Source organism: Danio aesculapii, chromosome 17 (genome assembly GCF_903798145.1).
Source record: "Danio aesculapii chromosome 17, fDanAes4.1, whole genome shotgun sequence".
Lineage (NCBI taxonomy): Eukaryota > Metazoa > Chordata > Actinopteri > Cypriniformes > Danionidae > Danio > Danio aesculapii.
In genome coordinates, this window is record NC_079451.1 from 50,414,191 (window position 1) to 50,437,091 (window position 22,901).

Consider the following 22,901-nt stretch of genomic DNA (forward strand, 5'->3'; position numbering starts at 1 on the left):
GTCCAAATATTTGTCATTTAGCTAATCGTAATCTGGCTTTTATTTGTTGATTCTGGCTTGTTGATTTTCCCATGTTGTCACCAATAATATCCAGCTGCAGGCCCGCAGAACCACACACGTTTTAGGCACACACAATCTGGCACACACAATCTAGGCATACCATATATGGTAGCGGCGGATGTTAATGTTATTAACGTCTTCTTGGACATCGTCATCGATATATTTTGAAATATGTGGTTAATAAATATTGTACAGAATAAACAATAGTGTTTACTTTATTTCACAAATATTACGATCGAGATGGGCGAATGGGGGGGGGGGGCGTTGTTTCCGATCGCCATTCAATTATAATAGACTGAAAACTGTCTGTTTTTTATCAGTAATCATAGATGATCAGTCATCATTGTCTGACAGAGTCAAAATAGCAGATACTCGTTTGCTGGCCTTGCTGAAAGATCTAAATTGGACAGGTTTAATTTACATAATGGATTCATTTATAATAATAATGAAGGAAATAATAGCAAGTTAATATAGACAATAATACATTTTATATGTAATAAAAATCTTTTTACATGTAATAAACGTATAACACTATATTAATATTTTACTCAAGCGATTTAATAGTGTGTATTTGCTTAATTTTCTAATAACTTTTTAATTAATGATTTCCACAATAAACACGGTAGTAATTTATAGTAAGCAAAATATTGTTTTTAAACCAACATTTAGCAATAGAAATAAATTAACTATTAATAATTAATCAAAAAATATATAATAATGAGTAAATATATATATATAACAACTGTGACAGTTTAGTAAAAAATAGTAGTTTATAATCAGATAATCAGTGTATAGCTATATTATATATTGTTTAAATGATTAACTATACTAATTCATTTTAATGTGACACATTATTTGCTTTATTATATTTCACAACAAACTTATTTTAACCAAGTATGATGATATTAAGATCCTAAAATTAGTTTATTACACTTAATCCTACAATTAGACGGTCTATTATGTTTTCTTTGTGTATATGGACACGTGAATAAAGTCATGTGTCTTTAGCCAATTATTTTTATTTACATAATTTGAGTACAGAAACTGCAGAGATGTTAAAATGATCGTTATGATATAATAATAATAATAATTATTATTATTATAATAATAATAATAATAATAATAATAATAATAATAATAATGACTAAAATGGGAAATCATATTTGTGAAATTCAATAGGTGGCGATAATGCTAAGGAGTTAGTTAGTTACCATATATGGTTTGCCTCAATCGTGTGTGCTAGATTGTGTGTGCCTGAAACGTGTGTGGTTCTGCAGCTGGATATATCTCGTTGTCACACAAGGAAGCCGTGTGTTTGAGGATTTCCTTAAATACTAATCTACAGCTGTGCCTCCAATTAACTCAAATGTTGTCAATTAGCCAATCAGAAACTTCCAAAACCTTCATCATCTGAGCTTTTTCAGAGGCAGAATAATCTTATTGTATGTAAACTTATGACTTTCAAGAAATGTTATAACAATTTCTCAAAAAAATCTCTCTATCATTATTCTGCTATAAAGCAGAACAGAAACAAATCTGATAATCCTAACTTACCTAAAAGAGAAAAAGTTTAGTCACATTAAGATCTGACTTTTTTTTAAATGGTTATGTGCCTTTTTATACAGTGTATGTTAACTTCTGCTTTCAACTGTTTACATTATACTTTAATATTTGGTGCATTTAATCAAAACAGTTTAATTAAACGGCTATATTAATGAAAATGAAAGTGTGGTCACACACTAAAACATCTTTAAGAATAGAAAGATAATGTATTTAAATTTAAATGAGGGATTGCAAAACAAATAATAATGTAAACTACTAAATTTCAACCAAGTGTGATATTTATAGATCTCTTGATTTTTATTTTTTTCCTGTAAAATAACCCTTATTTAATATTTTTTCCTGCATATTTATTTGGGTGTACACATTTCTGCACTATGATCATCAGTTATTTTATAAGTTCCACTTTTGGCTTTGCTACTGGCTAAGCTGATGTATACACACATCTTATTGTATAGCATCCTATTTAAAACATTAATTTAATAGAGAGATCTGTAAGGGGTCTACTCATTTATGCTGGCCACTGTGTGTATATATATAAATGTACAGTTGAGGGTAAAATTATTAGCCCTTCTGTAAAATATTTATTCTTCTTCAAATATTTCGCAAGTGGTGTTTAATGGAGGAAGAAATATTTCACAGTATTTCCTATAATATTTTTTCTTCTTGTTTTATTTTGGCTAGGATAAAAACAGTTTTAATTATTTTCCTCTAAACCAGGGGTCACCAATCTCGGTCCTGGAGGGCCGGTGTCCCTGCAGGATTTAGCTCCAACTTGCCTCAAGACACCTGCCTGGATGGTTCAAGTATACTTAGTAAGACCTTGATTAGCTTGTTCAGGTGTGTTTGATTAGGGTTGGAGCTAAAATCTGCAGGACACCGGCCCTCCAGGAACAAGTTTGGTGACCCCTGCTCTAAACCATTTTAAGGTCAATATTATTAGCCCCCTTAAGCAAATTATTTTGCTATTGTCTACAGCAGTGTTTACCAACCCTGTTCCTGAAGGCACACCAACAGCACATATTTTGGATGTCTCCCTTATCTAACCCATTATCTTGAGGTTTTGGAGTCTCTTCTAATGTCCTGATGAGCTAATTTAGGTGTGTTTGATTAGGGAGAGGTTGAAAATGTGTACTGTTGGTGTGCCTTCAGGAACAGGGTTGGGAAACACTGGTCAACAGAACAGACCACTGCTAGACAAAGATTTAAAATAGATTGGAAAAATAGATTTCATTAAAGTCAAAAGTCAGGGGACTCACCCTGAAAACTTTCTCCACCTTCAAGATGCTCTTCATAAACATCGTGCCCAGTTGATCCCCAACGCCGGCCAACAGGAAGCCGAACAGAGGGATGCCAAATATGGCGTAAAGGATGCAGAAAATCTTGCCGCCCTCAGTGCTGGGAGCGATGTTTCCATAGCCTGTCCATGTGGGCGAACAAGACAATAGCTTATTTAGCCGCTTTACTCGACCCCCTCTATTAAAACTACATGCAGACACAGACAATTGTGGCTTCCAGCGAGAGGACTTGGCAGTAATTACAGATCGCTGAACGAAACAGAAGTTTAGACACATGCAAACTCAGCAGTGCAGAAAGTTGCATGTGTTCTGTGATTAGTTGCGTGGGGATCAGTGCAGCACATTGAAGCAGTGTGTCTGCAGATCCTTAAAAAGGCTTAAGTTCATTCATTTTTCTTCAGCTTAGTCCCTTATTAATCAGGGGTCGCCACAGCAGAATGAACCGCCAACTATTACTGCATATGTTTTACACAGCGGTTGCCCTTCCGGCCGCAACCTAGTACTAGGAAACACCCATACACACTAATTAACACACACACTCATACAGTATGGCCAATTCACATGCCCCTACATGTTTTTGGACTGTGGGGGAAACCGAAGCACCCGAAGGAAACCCATGCCAACACGGAGTGAACATGCAAACTCCACACAGAAATGCCAACTGGTCCAGCAGGGACTCGAACCAGCGCCGTTCTTGCTGTGAGGCCACAGTGCTAACCACTAAGCCACTGTGCCATTAGTTAGTCTTAAATTAACTTATCCAATCGAACGGACTACACCCATAATAATATACTGATGATAATAATAATGTTTTGCCAGTTAACATTACCAGTGTTGAGGATGGTCATTAGTTGTGTTGCGTGCTTTTTTTTTTAACACATTCTTTACTAGCGTTGCTATAGGCAGTCAGGACAGGTGTGTTTTTATCCTAAGGTGCATTACTGTACTTTACTGTAGTGTATTTCACCTATTGTAGTGATGACGGTTCCAGCGAAGAAGAAAGCGCTGCCGAGATCCCACTGGCTGGAGTTATAGGACGCGTCTCCAATGGGACTCACTCCAGCGCTGACCGCTTCTACTGCATGCTGGGAAAAGAACAAAAGAAGTCAAGTGCTGCAATTATCAGTTCCTGGACGATTTTGAAGAATGTTTTTCTGATTTCTGCAGCCTAAAATGAATGATTTTTCACATTGTCCACAACCCAAAATTTTCACTGCTGGCATCATTAAAAATGATGTCTAACATTGACACACGTGACCAAAGGTTTGGCTAGCAGCCGGCCATACAGTTGAAGTCAGAACTTAGAATTTTTTTTCTTTTTTTAATATTTCCCAAATGATGTGTAACAGAGCAAGAAAATTTTCACAGTATGTCTGATAATATTTATTCTTCTGGAGAAAGTCTTATTTGTTTCATTTCGGCTGGAATAAAAGCAGATTTGAATTTTTAAAAGCTATTTTTAAGGTCAAAATTATTAGCCCCTTTAAGTTATATATTTTTTGATAGTCTACAGAACAAACCACTGTTATACAATAACTTGCCTAATTACCCTAACCTGCCTAGTTAACCTAGTTAAGCTTTTAAATGTCGCTTTAAGCTAAATACTAGTATCTTGAATAAATATGTAGTCAAATATTATTTACTGTCATCATGGCAAAGAGAAAATAAATCAGTTATTAGAAATTAGAACTATAATCTTCTCTCCGTTAAACAGAAATTGGGGAAAAAAATAAACAGGGGGGCTAATAATTCTGACTTCAACTGTATATCGACCCTGTAGAGCTCCCGATCAACAGCTTTGGTGGAAACAAAAGAGTTAAGATCCGCATTTAATTCTGCGGTGACTTAGGCAGCTGTGGTTTTATGTTTTTTGGATACAATTCGGGTTATATATATATACACAACAGTTCTGTCTGGTTCTTGAATCTGATTATAACAGCACTCATACAGCCTCTTCACCCTTGTGTATTACTCCGTCCACATAGAGTAACAGCAGATCAATAAACTCACTACAGTTTGACAAATATTGCAGCTGTTGGACAATATAATGTACTTTTTAGGCTTTTTTAGTCGAGTATGTAGTCGTTTAGATTTCATTATAAGGATAGTGCCTATTTTAAATATTTATAATTTCAGAGATTCAGTGCATTTGCAGCCATTAGCCTGTCATACTGAGCAGAGCAAAGACGGTTTACGTACTCCACAAGATGGTGACAGAGACCACATAATAACTCCTTAGGGGAGAAAAACTCAGTGTAATTTCAAACTACAGCTGATCGAATCATTAATAAACAGGTCAGTGACCTCTCAGGTCGATCTCTCTCTTTTATATGTTGTAGTGCTGTATTTATACCATCGTAATCTGGTAGTTTTTGCTTTGCTTTGGCTTTTCGGTGTTAATTATTGTCATATCTTGATTGCAACAGAGAAATACTTGGAAATCTCTGTAGACTGATGGCATTTCATGCTGTTCAACCTTATAATGGCAGCAAACTCACCTGTTTTGTCATCACTTTAGACATTACGCTAGAGAATCATTCAAACACTAGCTCTAAAGTGACGTTTGTGGATTAGCAACAGTTTCTGCTCTTTAGACGTCAGCTGTAGATAGGAATGAACGGTGGAAGAAAGTAGTTCCTTATACAAAAGGGTTTTTAGACTCTTCGTGTGTGATTTTTTTTTTTTTATATACACGATTGTGCCATCAAACTGTTGTATAAATGCAATATCACACTCGTAGCAGTGCCATATGTCTGTTTATCTTCATTAGTGGGACACTTATGCTGAGTTCAGACTGCATGATTTCAGCCCCGATTTTGACTCGCCGTCAAAATCGCAGAAAAATTCCTGAAATTACAGGTAAATCGGTGCTTGTGTACGCGAGTGACAATCACACAGTTGAAACAAACAATGACGCGATCTGAGAGAATCGCAGATGAGTCGCCGATACCTGTGAGATATTTGGCATGCTAAATATCTGGAGCTGTCAGCGATTCAAATCATGTTGTGTGAATGAGTTCTGATTGAAAATAACATCCGCGATCGCGTACAGCCAATGAGAGAGCAGCATCCACTAGTGTGGGTATCCGCAGGCCAGCGGGATGTTGAGGGAGACGTTAAAAGCGCTCATTTTCAGTTTATTTGGACCCAAGAAATGGAGGAAAAGCTAGTGGATATTTGGCAGGAGCACCTGTGTCTGTTTAGCGTGTCATCTCTGAGCAATATCACAACCAGGTCAAAAAAAGAAAGAAGTTGAGGTGAAAATTGCTAATTCCCTTCAAACGCCAGGTGAGCAAGTATGTATATTTTCTACCCTATTAAAGCTTTCTTATGTAGTTAATAACAAACGATTTACTACGTGTTTTTGGTTGTGAACAAAGTTGTCGGCGATTCTTCCTATTGTAAAGTCACACAATGTGAAACCCTCAATCGCCGATCCATCTTGCAGTGTAAATAAAGCAATGACAAAACGCTAGCCCAGATAGTCATGAAGTGTGAAAACATCTGTGACACGACTACTTTGAAAAGCATGCAGTCTGAACTGCCGGCGGCCTTGAGCTAATGCACGCCTCCCACCAGTGCCGATATACAGCCATATCGCACTACTACTCGTGTGATGTTGATCACATATATGTGGCATGTCCAAAATTGTTATAACACTTTGCAATCTTGCAAACATATGGGACAATCTAAAGTTCTCTACCATTCCAAATAGTCCAAGCTGTACTAAAACATCCTAATGACCCTGATTGATTGGGAAGAGCTGTTTTAATCAACTCAACCGGTGATAAAACAGACAAAGGAGCTCAGTGAAGTCCTGCTGCTGTGCATTGTGGTTGCTTACAAGTCAGGAAAGGGCTATTGGACCATATCTAAATGTTTTGAAGTTTCAGTGGCAACAAACTATTATTAAAAAATACAAGATGTCTTATTATCATTTGGCAGAAGCCAGAGTCAATTCCAGTCAAAAAAGACTTGCTGGTTAATTAAAAGTAACTAATTCAGAATTTGCCAGGGGTTTGAGTAATTTCGGGCTTGACTGTACATATATAAAGTGACATTAGTAGTTTGAAAAAATAAGAAATAATATATAGAGAATTCATCTGTAACATAACAGAAGAATTGGCAGTTTATTACCAGGTTTTTGTACTGTAATTTACAACACCAACCCAGATAATATATCACATCAAACTATTAAAAATGTCAATAAATCAAACTTTGCAACCCCAAAAGCTGTTGGAGGAAAGATCAGTGTTCAATAATGCAATTCAAAAGCATAAATAATATGTTGAAACCAAACAAAATAATAAAAACAACTTGAATACTGTCAATATTAAATGGAGGTTTTGGTCTTCGGCTTGGTACAGCTCTCTCATAGTAAACAAGGATTTGATATCTATAATAACTCAGATCACACTTGAGGATTAAATGTCTTTGTGGCTGATATGATGCTTTGAGTTTCTGTCTCAGAAAATCCTCCACTAAAAAAATCAATGGGCTCCGTCTGTCAGTAATCTGATCAGGTTTTGTGACTCTTCTCAAACTATTTAAGGCATGATGTAGTAAATGGATCAGGCTGCGTAAATTTAGTCAGTTTATCAGTCAGGGCAGTTTGAGCAGACTGCTCTGATGCTGTTTATAAGCCAAATCCAGAGCAGAATTAAAGATTTTTTTCCCCAGAAAATACAGAGTTATTATTCTTACCACATGAAGACACCCTATTATTATTCTTGAAGCTGATTGTAACGTCTAAAGTCTTGATAGAATCACATTTGCAACATATTTTACAGCTTAAGGTTAATGTAATACTGCATCTGCAAACAGTTTTACCACATATTGTCTGGGTAAAACAGCATTTACCATTAAAAAGTCAAAGATCTTGTAATATTGGAGTAAAACAGCATTTGCCACAACTTTGACCAATTAAAGTCTTGATAAAACAAGATTTAAAAAAGCTTAAAGTCAAGGTAATACTGAATCTGCAACTAATTTTCCAATTTGTAGTCAATGTAAAACAGCATTTACTATTGAAAAGTCAGGTAAAAGCTCTTGAAGCCAATATTAGCGCAAGTAAAACACCATTTGCAACAAACTTGACCATTTAAAGTCGTGATAACCAAGATTTAAAACTATTTTTACAGCTTAAAGTCAATGCAATACTGAATCTGCGACTAATTTTACCATTTACCATTGGAAAGTCAAGTAAATGCTCTTGAAGCTAATGTTAGCATTTAAAAGCACAAGTAAAACAGCATTCGCAAAAACTTGACCATTTAAAGTCTTGATAAACAAGATTTAAAACCAATTGCACTGGCTAAAGTCAAACTGAATCTGCAACCAGTTTTACCATTTGTAGGCAAGGTAAAACAGCATTTACCATTGGAAAGGCAAGTAAAAGCTCTTGAAGCTAATATAAGCATTTAAAGCATTAGTAAAACGGCATTTGCAACAAATTTGACCATTAAACGTTGTGATAAACAAGATTTAAAACCATTTTTACAGCCTGAAGTCAATGAAAAACTGAATCTACAACTAGTTTTACCATTTGAAGTCAATGTAAAACAGCATTTACCAATGAAACGTCGGGTAAAAGCTCTTGAAGTTAATATGAGCACTTAAAGCATATGTAAAACAACATTTGCTACAACTTTGACTATTTAAAGTCTTGATAAAACTAAATTTATAACCATTTTTACAGCTTAAAGTCAATGAAAAACTGAATCTACAACTAATTTTACCAATTGTAGTCAAGGTAAAACAGCATTTACCATTAAAGCTCTTGAAGCCAATACTAGCACTTAAAACTCCAGTAAAACAGCATTTGCAACAAATTTAACCATTTAAAGTCTTGATAAACAAGATTTCAAAGGAAATTTATAGCTTAAAGTCAGTGAAAAACTGAATCTGCAACTACTTTTACCAATTTTAGTCAGGGTAAAACCAGATTTACCATTGAAAAGTCAGGTAAAAGCTCTTGAAGCCAATATTAGCACTTATTTGCTCATATTACCAGTTAAATTGAATTGCCATTATGAGCAAAATAGCAGCATTTCATAATAATGTTACAGTTTCTAGTCAATTTCCAATAAAATAGTCATAAAACAAATATTTCAGCATTTGTCTACACATTTTACTATCTATATTCAAGCAAAAAGTCAAATAAAAGTTAGTAAAACAGTTTTTACTACAAGTCTTACTAATTAAATGAAATTATGATTAAAATAAAACTGAATTATATATAAATTAGATATACATTTTACAGTTCCTAGCCAAAGTAAGACGTTTATTTTGAAATAGCACTTGTAAAACATTTTTCTATCTGAACTCAAGTAAAATGAGACTTAAAACAAGCTATTTCATTTAAAATCTAAGATAATCTGACCATTTATAATCAATGTCAGACCACATTTACAATTTAAAAGCCAAGTAAAAGCAAATTAACACTTGCTAGTTATTATTAAATAAATGTAACTGCCATTATATGCCAGAATATACAGTATATGCAAAAAATGAAACCTTTTTACCTTTTAAAGTAAATATAAGACAGCGTTTACCATCTGATGTCAAGTAAAACAGCACTAAAACCAGTAATATGGTTTAAAATCTAAATAAAACAGCAGCTGAATCTAACCTGACCATTTATAATCAATGTCAGGCCACGTTTACTATTTAAAAGCCAAGTAAAAGCAAATTAGCACTTGATAGTTTGTATTTATTAAATTTAATTGCCATTATATATGCCAAAAAATGAAATCTTTACCTTTTAAAGTAAATATAAGACAGCGTTTACCATCTGAGGTCAAGTAAAACAGCACTAAAACCAGTAATATGGTTTAAAATCTAAATAAAACAGCAGCTGAATCTAACCTGACCGTTTATAATCAATATCAGGCCACGTTTACTATTTAAAAGCCAAGTAAAAGCAAATTAGCACTTGATAGTTTGTATTTATTAAATTTAATTGCCATTATATATGCCAAAAAAGAAATCTTTACCTTTTAAAGTGAATATAAGACAGCGTTTACCATCTGAGGTCAATTAAAACAGTACTAAAATTAGTCAAATCATTTAAAATCTAAATAAAGCAGCAGCTGACACTAACCTGACCGTTTATAATCAATGTCAGGCCACGTTTACTATTTAAAAGCCAAGTAAAAGCAAATTAGAACTTGATAGTTTTTATTTATTAAATTTAATTGCCATTATATATGCCAAAAATGAAATCTTTAGCTTTTAAAGTAAATATAAGACAGCGTTTACCATCTGAGGTCAAGTAAAACAGCACTAAAATTAGTCAAATCATTTAAAATCTAAATAAAGCAGCAGCTGAAACTAACCTGACCATAGTCAATGGAGAAGATAATTCGCTACCAGAAAAGAGGAGTAGAAGTTAATGATTTGCAATAAAAACGTCTGCAATAAGTGGGTCAGATGAAATCAGAGAGAAAAAACACAATAAAACAACATGTTGTCAGCAAGAAATGTTTTCTCTGAGTAATAAATCTGTTCCCACAGGACTTGCCAAGTGTCCTGCATGGTGGGAAGATTTCTGAGTCAGTCGTGTTGACAGCCAAGAAAAACACCACCGAAAACAGGTGGACACTTAATGCAAAAAAATAAATGATAAATATAAAGATATATTTAATAAACAGTTGCTTTGCAGAGTTAATGATTTGCAGATTAAAAGACTTTATCAAATGAATGTTAATAAAAATAATAATAATATTTAACAAATATACACATGCAAACTATTTGAAAGGTTAAATTAAAAAGTTAGTTTAAATGTATAAATGAAAAAGATAGTATAAGAGTATAAATGCAGATAAAGTGGCCTCATTTGCAGTGTTTTTTTCTTCTGCTGGACATGTGAAGGCTCCAGCAGGGCTTTTCTCTCCAGAGACTCGGCCTTTAGTGAGACGAACAATAAATAATTGATTATCTCTGAGTCTGGTCTCTGAAAACACACACCGAGGGTTTGTTTCAACTGTCCTGGCTGGAAATGAAGCATTGATTTTTGTGTAGCATGCGCTTAATTACTAGAAGAAGAGCCCAGTTTGAGTCACAAAGGAGGCTTGATGACGTGAATAAGAAAGAAATGAAGACGGATGAACTGTGTGTGTGTGTACCTTGTATTCTTTACATTGTGGGGATCGAATGTCCCCACAAATATAGCAATACTAGTAATTTTTTAACTTATGGGGACATTTTTTATCTAGTCGGAGGAAAACGGCTCATAAATCACACAGAATGAAGTGTTTTGAAAATGTACAATGCAGATTGTTTCCTATATGAGTGTTGGGGTTAGGAAGTACAGACCTTTTTCTTGGCTGCTGCATGGAGGGTGCTATAGCGAGCAGCGTCTTCTGGTAGAATGTTTAGAACTTCCATTTACAGCGTTTACAACTGGTACTTTGCGATCCAAAAATGGGTTTAATTAGAGTTTTGAGTGGATAACGGAGTGTTTTTGTGACACACAACTTTGAAAGGTGTGTGTTAAAGCCGTTATAATCTGTCAGATGTGGTTCAAGCGCGAGAGAAAAACGTTCTCCTAGTAAATGTGTCTGCCGTCAGAAATACAGTGTGTGTGTGTTCCCGACCTGTCAGCTGTTAGCTCAGCGGCTCTTCAATGCGTGCACACACACACACACACACACAATACTTCACTGTAATACAGAGCAAACCAGACTACTGGCATGAAACTTAACAGGTATGTAAGTCATAACCAAAAAATGACCAATAAAAGTCTGTGACTGATGTGCATGTTGATTCTAATCGGGAGCAGTTATGTTTCATTTAGTTAGTCTGTGTTGTGTAGTATTTACTAGGGTTTGTGTTTCTGTCATTTCAAAACGCCACTTTATTTTCACTTTGTGACCCTTATTAATCAGTGTGTTAGTGGGACAGTACAGGCTACGTGTGTGTGTCAAACATTTTGGTGAATTACATTTGTTTGGTTTGGTTATATATTTGAAAGAAAGAGAAACTGTTGACTTTAGCGATGACGAGGCTTTATTTAAACAGCAGAAGATGCCGTCTGACAACGAGGGGAAAATGCCTCACAGTAGTTGTTTTCTATCATATTAGATTACGTTTATTAAATAATCAGAGGTGGGTAGAGTATCCAAAAATCTACACTGAAATAAAAGTACAAGTACTTGCGGAAATGTTTACTCAAGTAAAAGTAAAAGTAACAATCTTAAAAGTTACTCGAGTAAGAGTAAAAAAGTATCTGATGAAAAAATTACACAAGTAAATATTTACTAGTTACTTTATATATATATATATATGTGTGTATATATATATATATATATATATATATATATATATATATATATATATATATATATATATATATATATATATATATATACACACACTGTTAAAGTCAGAATTATTAGCCCCCCTGTTTATTTTTTTACCCCAATTTCACGGAGAAAAGATTTTTTCAACACATTTCTAAGCATAATAGTTTTAATAACTCATTTCTAATAACTGATTTATTTTATCTTTGTCATGATTTGGCAGGTTAGAGTAATTAGGCAAGTTATTGTATAATGATGGTTTGTTCTGTAGACTATCGAAAAAAATATGTAGCTATAAGGGGCTAATATTTTGTCCTTAAAATGGCTTTAAAAAATTAAAAACTGCTTTTATTCTAGCTGAAATAAAACAAATAAGAGTTTCTCTAGAAGAATAAATATTATCAGACATACTGTGAACATATCCTTGCTCTGTTAAACATCATTTGGGAAATATTTAAAAATGAAAAAAACAATTCGAAGGGGGGCTAATAATTCTGACTTCAACCGTATATATGTATATATAGTTGAAAGCAAAATTATTTGTGATTTTTTTTTTTTATATATTTCCCAAATGATGTTTAACAGAGCAAGGAAATTTTCACAGTGTGTCTGATAATATTTTTTCTTCTGGAGAAAGTCTTATTTGTTTTATTTCAGCTAGAATAAAAGCAGTTTTTAATAGTTTTAAACCCATTTTGAGCTCAATATTATTAGCCCCCTTAAGCAATATTAGTTTTGATTGTCTACAGAACCATTATTAATGACTTGCCTAATTACCCTAACGTGTCGAATTAACCTGGTTAAACTTTTAAACTTGAAAAATATCTAGTATCTTAAAAAATATATAGTAAAATATTATTTACTGTCATCATGGCAAAGATAAAATAAATCAGTAATTAGAAATGAGTTATTAAAACTATTATGTTTAGAAATGTGTTGAAAATTTTTTTGTTAATAATAATAATAATAATAATTATATACCATTTTATGTTTAAAAAATAATGGTTAACAGTGTGAATGACTATATGTTCAGGGCTATCAGTTATTCCATTAAACAGCAGTTTCTTTGGTTATCCCATAGTTACTGTTAATAAGGTTTAAATTGGGATCATTTTGACACCACTAGGTGTTTTTTCAGGTTGGAGCTGTAGTTCATGTATATGTTGTGATGTCAGAATTTGTCAGGTTTACTCGCTTTGATTCGTCACAGTTAACTAGGTCAGAAAGAGCCCATGAGCATGTGTCCAGAGATGATTTATTAAAGATTTATAGGTGCTTTATGTCAGTTTTTGACTCTTCTAACCCATTAAAAATACCATCATATGTTTGCAGATATTTCAGAAACATGCTAAGTGAACACTCTTGTTTATCTGAAAAACAATGCTGAAGATATTCTGCTTTAGAATGTGTGTTTCTGCTTTGATCTCTGTAACTCCGCACACTAATAAACAATTATATTTCAACTACCCCAGTGTATTTCATTTCAGTCATTAAGGCTGACTCAATACACTCACCGGCCACTTTATTAGGCACTTTATTAGTTAACGCACATTTCTAATCAGCCAATCACATGCCAGCAACTCAATGCATTTAGGCATGTGGACATGGTCAAGACGATCTGCTGCAGTTCAAAGCGAGCATCAGAATGGGGAAGAAAGGGGATTTAAGTGACTTTGAACATGGCATGGTTGTTGGTGCCAGACGGGCTGGTCTGAGTATTTCAGAAACTGCTGATCTACTGGGATTTTCACGCACAACCATCTCTAGGATTTACAGAGAATGGTCTGAAAAAAAGGAAATATCCAGTGAGCGGCAATTCTGTGGGTGCAAATGCCTTGTTGATACCAGAGGTCAGAGGAGAATGACCAGACTATATATATATATATATATATATATATATATATATATACTGTATATATATATATATACTGTATATATATACTGTGTATATATATATATATATATATATATATATATATATATATATATATATATATATATATATATATTCATAGTCCCTTTAATCATCCACAGCGGAATGAACCGCCAACTATTTCAGCATGTGTTTTTCACAGCGGATGCCCTTCCAGCTGCAACCCAGCACTGGGAAACATCCATACACACTCATTAAACACTCATTCACACACATACTCTATGGCCAGTTTAGTTCATCAATTCCCCTATAACACATGTGTTTGAACTTGTGGGGGAAACTGGAGCACCCGGAGGAAACCCACGCCACCACAGGGAGAACATGCAAACTCCACACATAAATGCCAACTGACCCAGCCGGGACTCGAACCAGTGACTTTCTTGCTGTAAGGCAACAGTGCTAACCACTGAGCCACCATGCCACCCCAATACTATATTATTTATCCAGTATTTAAATATTATGAATGATAATAATAAAAAAAGATCATTAAAATACTTGATAACAATACAGTTTCATTACTTAATATATATTTATTAACATTAGCTATAGGTGTTAACAAACGCTTTAATAAACAACCAAATGCAATAGACTAATTTAATATTTTAAATACTAATTTAAATGAATTTTTTCAATCATTTTGATTTAAATGTAATAGCAAATCATGCATTTAAAAAAAAATACTCCACACAGAAACAGCCGGGACTCGAACCAGCGACCTTCTTGCTGTGAGACCACAATGCTAACCACTGAGCCCCCGTGTCGCCAGTGCACGTTTATTTAATTTTAATTAATTATTCATTAATTCATTTTCTTTTCGGCTTAGTCCCTTTATTAATCAGGGTTCGCCACAGTGGAATGAACCGCCAACTTATCCAGCATATGTTATACACAGCAGATGCCCTTTCAGCAGCAACCCAACACTGGGAAACACCCATACACTCTTGCATTCACACACATACACTTAATTTAATTCCCCTTCTTGCTGTGAGGCGATCGTGCTACCCACTGCGCCACCGTGACGCCCTTTAATGAATTAATTACATATTAATTTAATAATGAATTAATCTTAATTAGTGACATTATACTACTGAAATGCTGCATATAAAGAATATCAAGCATGCACCAAATCTGCAGTAAACGTTTCATTGTTAGTGGCCATCTGCTTCATTTGTGTTTATCAATCCCTGGACACTCATTTACATGGAAACACTCCATCTCTGAGCCTTGCTTAATTCTGAGAGTGACCGTATTATAACTCTTGATTACACATGCTAAGACTTTACATAAGCTAGTTTATGCGGTGAACAACAACATATATATTATATTCTACACACACTGCGTTATATAAGCGACACGTCTCCATCTCCTCCAGTAATTCCCTGGCTGATTATGTAGGATGTGCTGTGAGAAATCAATGCAGAGCTTTAATTAATGGCAGCGCATCTTCTTTCTATATTTGTGAGATGTGTGTTACGTAAGAAACAGTGCTGTGTGTTTTATCGTGTTCAACACTGATCGGCCTGAGGACAGTTTCAGATCAAGCCTGAGGACTGTGTGTCTGTCTTCAATGACATTTACTGATCAATTAAAGCATCAGCAGAAGAAAGAGAGAGAGAGAGAGAGCGAGAGAGAGAGAGAGAGAGAGAGAGAGAGAGAGAGAGATGTTTCTGACGCCCACCAGAGCTGGAAAAAGATTCGTCTGTAGACACGCAGCACTGAGAGCATCGTGAAGACGCCCGCTTTACCTCGAGCTGTGCTTCAACTCATCTATGCCTTATTATTTATTCACCCAAAACTCTAAATTCTGCCATCATTTATTAACCCTTCACTTGACCCAAACCCATCTGGGTTTCTTTTGTTCTGTTGAAAACAAAAGAAGCTGTTTTGAGAAATGTTGGAAACCTGTAACCATTGACTTCCATAGTATTAGTTTATTCGACTTTTTAATTCAATTCAGGGTGGCTCAGGAAGGTAGCTGGTTCGAGTCTCAGCTGGGTCAGTTGGCATTTCTGAGTTTGCATGTTCTCTCCATGTTGGCGTGGGTTCCCCTCGGATGCTCCGTTTCCCCCCACAGTCCAAACACATTTGCGACATGTGTATAGTATATGAGTGTGTGTGTGTGTGTGAATGTGAGTGCATGGATGTTTCGCAGTATTAGGTTGCAGCTGGAAGGGTGTAAAACATATGCTGGAATAGTTGGCGGTTCATTCCACCGTGGCGACCCCTGATAAATAAGGGACTAAGATGAAGGAAAATGAAGGAATGAATTGACTCAATTCAAGTTTACTTGTATAGTGCTTTTCACAATACTTATCATTCCAAAGTCAATGGATGTCAACGGTTACTGGTTTCTAACATTCTTCAAAGTGTCTTATTTTGTGTTCAACAGAAGAAAGAAACTTATATAGGTTTAAAAAAGAGTATATGTGAAAAACTATGACTTAAAAAGATACATACAGTATTTTAAAGCCTCCACTCTTACGTTTTATATATATAATCTTGAGATACATTATATTTGATGTAGATTTAATTGAACTCTTAAAGATAACTATATAATAACTATATAATATATTGGCACTCGAGAATATTTTCTGAGCATTAAATTAATTACATATAGTATTTACATTTTCTTTAACTAATAAAAAAAATGTTCTTTACTTTTTTCACGGCATGAAAGACTCGTGTGTGTGTGTGAATGGCAGATTAAACTGCTGCTGCTTAAATCTCCAGTATGGTAGGTAATTAAATATGAAATAAATGTGGATGGGGTGGCATAGTGGCTCAGTGGTTAGCACTGTGGCCTCACAGCAAGAAGGTCGCTGGTTCGAGTCCTGGCTGGGCCAGTTGGCAATTCTGTGTGGAGTTTGCATGTTCTCCCTGTGTTGGCGTGGGTTTCCTCCGGGTGCTCCGGTTTCTTGAAGAATATCTAGTCTAATATTATTTACTGTCATCATGACAAAGATAAAATAAATCAGTTATTAGAAATGAGTTATTAAAACTATTATGTTTAGAAATGTGTTGAAGAAATCTGCTCTGGGGGCTAATAATTCTGACTTCAACTGTGTGTATATATTATTTTTAGTTGTAAATTCATTTTAAGGAAGCTCATTTAAAATGTAGAGATTGCATTTATTTAAATGTCAAAAAGAAGGTTGAGTAATATATATAGAAACAGCAATATAAATAAAAATAAATAAAAATACAAAGGGTGCATTTCAGGACTTTTTAGGCCCCAAAATCCCTAAATCCGCCCCTGGTGACAGGCCTACTGTTATACAATCAAAAGTATGTACATTTTCATAAAACAGTACATACTTTTAGGATGTAGTATAAGTATGTGAATTGTGATGCTGCACTTGTGTTTTCCACATCTCACCTTAATAAGCACCTCGAGGTCGGCAGGAGAGACGCAGGGGTTTTTCTGCAGAAACTGGGCTTTCTTCTGGGTGATGGAGTCTTTCTGGATGCTCTCGAAGGGCTGTTCGAGTGCCTGAAACGCCAGACCTCCACACACTAAATACGATAGCACCACCACAAACACAGCCAGCACCGTTTTCCACTTCATGACAGAGTGCAGAGCCGATCCGTCCGCTCCAGAATCCATGCCGGTGAGCACGCTGGCCGATCGGGACGAGATGGAGAGTCGTGGTAGAAGACAGTGACCGTTTTTCAGCTCGCAGCCCATCGGGTTCTGCATGGCCGAAACACTGGCCTGGACCAGACTGGATTGGACTGCACCTGACTGCGGCTTCTTCTGCGGGACCATGTTGGTCTGAACGGCCACTGAAAGAGACGGAGATGATCAGAACTGGGTGGATTAAAATAATTAAAGCTCTCACGAAGTGCTTTGAAATGTGCATTTTCTTTATTCGATGTTTGAAGCAATCTCAACTGAAACATGAAGAGGGGGCAGGGCTTAGCTTAGCCCCTCCCCTTTTTAAAAACAGCCAATAGGCCCTTTTCACATGACGTCACGCGGTTTCCGGGTTCACCCCACGCAGTGTATCGTTACTTCCGCCTACACACAAATCCCCAACTCACCCAGTCAGCTATATATTTACAACAGAAATGGTTAGACTGTGACTACGGCTGTTTTCTGTTGTCTGAGTTCAAGGTGAGACATCTGACATCTAAAAAAACTTACAGATCTTCCAGATTTCTGCTTGTACCAAGAAAATGGGACTTTAAACAGAGTCTATTGCTTTGTCTTTACTGCAGATGAAGTTGGGATGGACTTGTCAGTGTTTGTCAAATAAAGATTTCAGAGGTTTACACGGCTGCTGAACATTATTTTTTATGTAATAATTATTTTTATTTAATTTTTTTGTGTCCTGAAGAATAAAAAATAAATTAAACTGTGGTTGTTTTACTGTGATTGTTTACAGTGTACAGCTATTTCACAAACACATTCACATTATCCACATTCTACTGCTCAGTTTTTTCTATATAGGCATTTTATTCATTATTTAATATTCAAATTAAATGAAACAGAATAACAATGTTGTGTGTGACTCTTAATAATCAAACAAAATAATTATAAAAAATGACAATTGCAAAAATAACACCAAGAAGACTGCATTTGAATTCAGTATTATTAGATTATGAATATATTTGGAGCTTTATTAATTAAAAGGTAGTGCTAATATCAAATTAAATCCAACAATAATTATTCCATACAAAAGGTGGCGGTAGGACATAATTCATTCATTCAAACGGAGAAACTGAACAAAACGTGTAAATAATAAATTATGAAACTGGCTGCATTTATAGGCAAGGCAAGTTTATTTATATAGCACATTTCATACACTGTGGCAATTCAAAGTGCTTTACATAAACAGGAATAAAAGAAACAAGTATAAGAGAAATAAAAACAAATAATAAAAATGGTTAAAAAAAAAAATAATAATAATAAAAAATAATAATAAATAAGCATAAAAGCAGATAAAATGTGTTATAAAATAATGAGAAAGAAGAGAAAAACAAAATAGTGTGATCTGTCAGACGTAGCACAGTGCTCATTCAGTAAAAGCACAGCTAAACTGATGTGTTTTCAGTCTTGATGTGAACGTGCCTAATGTTGGAGCACATCTGATCATTTCTGGAAGCTGATTCCAGCAGCAGGGGGCGCTGTTAGTAGCTGAAAGCCGATTCACCCTGCTTTGACTGAACTCTTGGAATTTCTAATGTATTTGATCCTAAAGATCTGAGTGATCTGTTAGGTTTGTATTCAGTGAGCATATCTGTAATGTATTAAGGTCCTAGGCCATTTAGTGATTTATAGACCAGTAATAATACTTTAAAATCTATTCTGAATGTAACTGGGAATGTAATTTATAGACATATTTACCAGGTAATATAAGAAGATTTAATAAAGAATTGTACTCATGCTGGAATATTTATATTTATATACAATTTATATTCAGTGCAGCATTAAAGTAAAAATAAATCAATTATTGAGGAAATAAACTGAATTAATAAGTGAAAAGGTTGCAAACATATGCTTTCCCTGATAAACAATAGCTTATTTTCACAAAACCCTTAAAAAAGTAGTTTACTCTGATTACAAGCACTTGATATTTGGAATCGGATAACATAATGCAGATTGCAGATCATTTGTAACCAGAGCTGGGTAGATTACTTCTGAATTGTAGTCAGTTACTGATTACAAATGACATGAGAAAATATGTAGTACTCTCTTAGATGACACAATTATGGTAACTACTTTTGGATTACATTAGATTACTTTTGTGCAAACCCTTATTGAAGTGACAAAAGATGACAAAAAATCATTTATGTATATAAGCGACAGGTTAATGCACAGCCATATCACCCTGCAGCCCAAGACTGTTTACTCACTGAAGCTAAACAGGGCTGAGCCTGGTCAGTACCTGGATGGGAGACCGCATGGGAAAACAAGGTTGCTGTTGGAAGTGGTGTTAGAGAGGCCAGCAGGGGGCACTCAACCTGTAGTCTGTGCGAGTCCTAATGCCCCAGTAATAGTGAAGGGGACGCTTTACTGTCAGTGGGTGCCGTCTTTCGGATGAGATGTTAAACTGAGGTCCTGACTCTCTGTGGTCATTAATAATCCCATGGCACTTCTCGTAAAGAGTAGGGGTGTAACCCTGGTGTCCTGGCCAAACTCCCTCAATCGGCCTTTACGATCATGGCCTCCTAATCATCCCCATCCACTAAATTGGCTCTATCACTGTCTCTCCACTCCACCTATAGCTGGTGTGTGGTGAGCGCAATGGCGCCATTGTCCTGTGGCTGCCCTCACATCATCCAAGTAAATGCTGCACACTGGTGGTGGTGTGGAGAGACCCCCCTCATGATTGTGAAGTGCTTTGGGTGTATGGCTATACACGCTATATAAATACACATTACAGTACATTATTCAGATTACATTAACACAAATGTATACTTAGGAGATTAAGTTATGAACCACACATATTTTTCATGTAATTTGTTGTACAGTGTGATTGATTTATTTAATGTCATATAAATTAACGCAGTAAACTGTGTAGTCAGTAAAAAAATCTCTTAGATTACACTATTATGGTATTGTAATCTGACTACTTTTGGATTACATTTAGACCCAATCCCATTTCTACCCCTTAGCCCTTCCCCTTTCTTAAAGAGAATTGGGACACCCCTACCCCTTCACGCGCAAAACAAGGGGTAGGGGTGTCCCAGTTCTCTTTAGCTTGAAGGTGGAGGGCTAAGGGGAACGCGTGAAACCAAGAAGTAAGAAAATTTCCCACAATACACTAGCCACAATGGCAGGATAGTTACACCCGGAAGTAAGGAGATCCACAAATTAGTATTTTTTGTCATTATTACGAATTTTTACAACAAACAAACACATGTTTTAATATATTCATAACTGTGTTCGTCTTTTACCGTCATGCTTTAAAAAAACGCTAAAATCAAAACTGATAAATTTCGCTATAGTCCATAATAATAACTCCTGTATAGTAGTCCCACAACATTCTGACACTCGATGACTCTCAAATCCCCTGTCAGAAAAGTCTAGTGGCTGGAAATGAGCTGTTCAGTGTCTGCTATAATGTTAGTGTTGTTTTCGTGTGTTTACATAGTTGAATATGGCCACTGTGTAAATGCGCAGGATAGTTACGGTCTTGCCACATTATATCGTTATGATAACATAATATATGCCTTCAGTGATTTCCTGAAGATATTTCCCAAAAAATAAAGGAACTGGAATAACTACAGCAGTCACGATCGTCTGATCTCATATGAAGCAAGAGATCATGATGACATGTGATGACGTGTGCAGGTGTTGTAGTGCTGTCCCAAGTCTTAGGGGTAAATTTTGAAGCCCTTCCCCTTCACACTCGGTTTTAAGGGCCAAGGGGTAGGGGGTACAAAAATCGAATTAGGATTGGGCCTTAGATTGCCTAAGAATAATTAATGCATGTAATTGACAAGTTTATTATGTCATGTATTATGACATAAATGGTAAAAAAGAGACTAATATGAATTTGTGAACAAAAATGAGCTATGAACATATTACTGTGTCAATGATATATAACTCTGTAATCCATAAAATGTAACTGTAGTTTAATTACAAGTATTTAAAGAGTGGTTTACTCTAATTACAAGTACTTGATTGATTACTGACAAAGACTATAGAATACACATGTCACTCGTATCTTTTTGAATGGGGAAAATATGGTCAATTTGATGAATAAAAGCCCCACCTACTAGTTCAGGAGCCAATCATCGATCGCTATATTGCAAATAAAGCCCGCCTTCTAGTACAGAAGCTAATCATTGATCGCTTTTGACCTTATTCTAAAATGCGGATGTGCGCTTGCTTTTGCAATTGTTTTAGAACTTCCGATTCAGTTGCATTTAAAAAAACAATTAGGCGAATCAATGAATTGCAAAAACTTACTGCCATTGTGCAAATTATGTAATCGTGTAATCAATAAAAAGCAACTGTACGGTCTTTTAATTATTTATTCATTCCTTCGTTCATTCATTTTCCACAGGTCGCCACAGTGGAATGAACCGCTAACTATTCCAGCATATGTTTTTATCATGGTCGTGCCCATCTGAGCCTAGTTCTCTCGAGGTTTTTTTCTTCACATTTGCCAACTGGTGAAGTTTTTTCTTCGCCGCTGTCGCCACTAGCTTGCATGGTTCGGGATCTGTAGAGCTGCTCATCGATGGATTGCCCTTTAGTGTTTGAACTCTCAGTAGTGATTATTAAACCACACTGAGCTGGGCTCAACTGAACTGAACTTCAACACCAAAAAGTGAAAACTTTCTATTTACTATGATCTTCTATGTGAAGCTGCTTTGACACAATCTACATTGTAAAAGCGCTATACAAATAAAGGTCAATTGAATTACATTTAATGTTTTACTCAGTGGATGCCCTTCCAGTTGCAACCCATTACTGGGAAACATCCATACACACTCATTCACGCAGACACTCATACACTACGGCCAATTTAGTTAATCAATTCCCCTATAGCACATGTGTTTGGACTGTGGGGAAAACCGGAGCACCCAGAAGAAACCCTCACCAACACGGGGAGAACATGCAAACTCCACAAAGAAATGCCGACTGACCCAACCAGGACTCGAACCAGTGACCTTCTTTCTGTGAGGCAACAGTCTGAACCACTGAGCCACCATGCCACTAATTTCATTATTCATATTTTCTAATTATTTTTTAATTACAAGTACTTGATATTTGGAGTCTGATGACGTAACCCA

The 22,901-nt window shown here is 35.5% G+C and overlaps 1 protein-coding gene across 1 annotated transcript in view; it reads right to left on the bottom strand.

Moving 5' to 3' along the window:
• kcnk10b (potassium channel, subfamily K, member 10b) overlaps positions 1 to 22,901 on the bottom strand; it is a 36,550-nt gene that overhangs the window by 7,104 nt on the left and 6,545 nt on the right. Inside the window, exons 2-4 of the mRNA XM_056477230.1 lie at positions 17,530 to 17,936; positions 3,886 to 4,003; positions 2,880 to 3,040 (exon numbers count right to left, since the gene is read on the bottom strand). Of these exons, the coding sequence (XP_056333205.1) occupies positions 2,880 to 3,040; positions 3,886 to 4,003; positions 17,530 to 17,936 (686 nt within the window). The remainder of the gene's footprint in view (positions 1 to 2,879; positions 3,041 to 3,885; positions 4,004 to 17,529; positions 17,937 to 22,901) is intronic.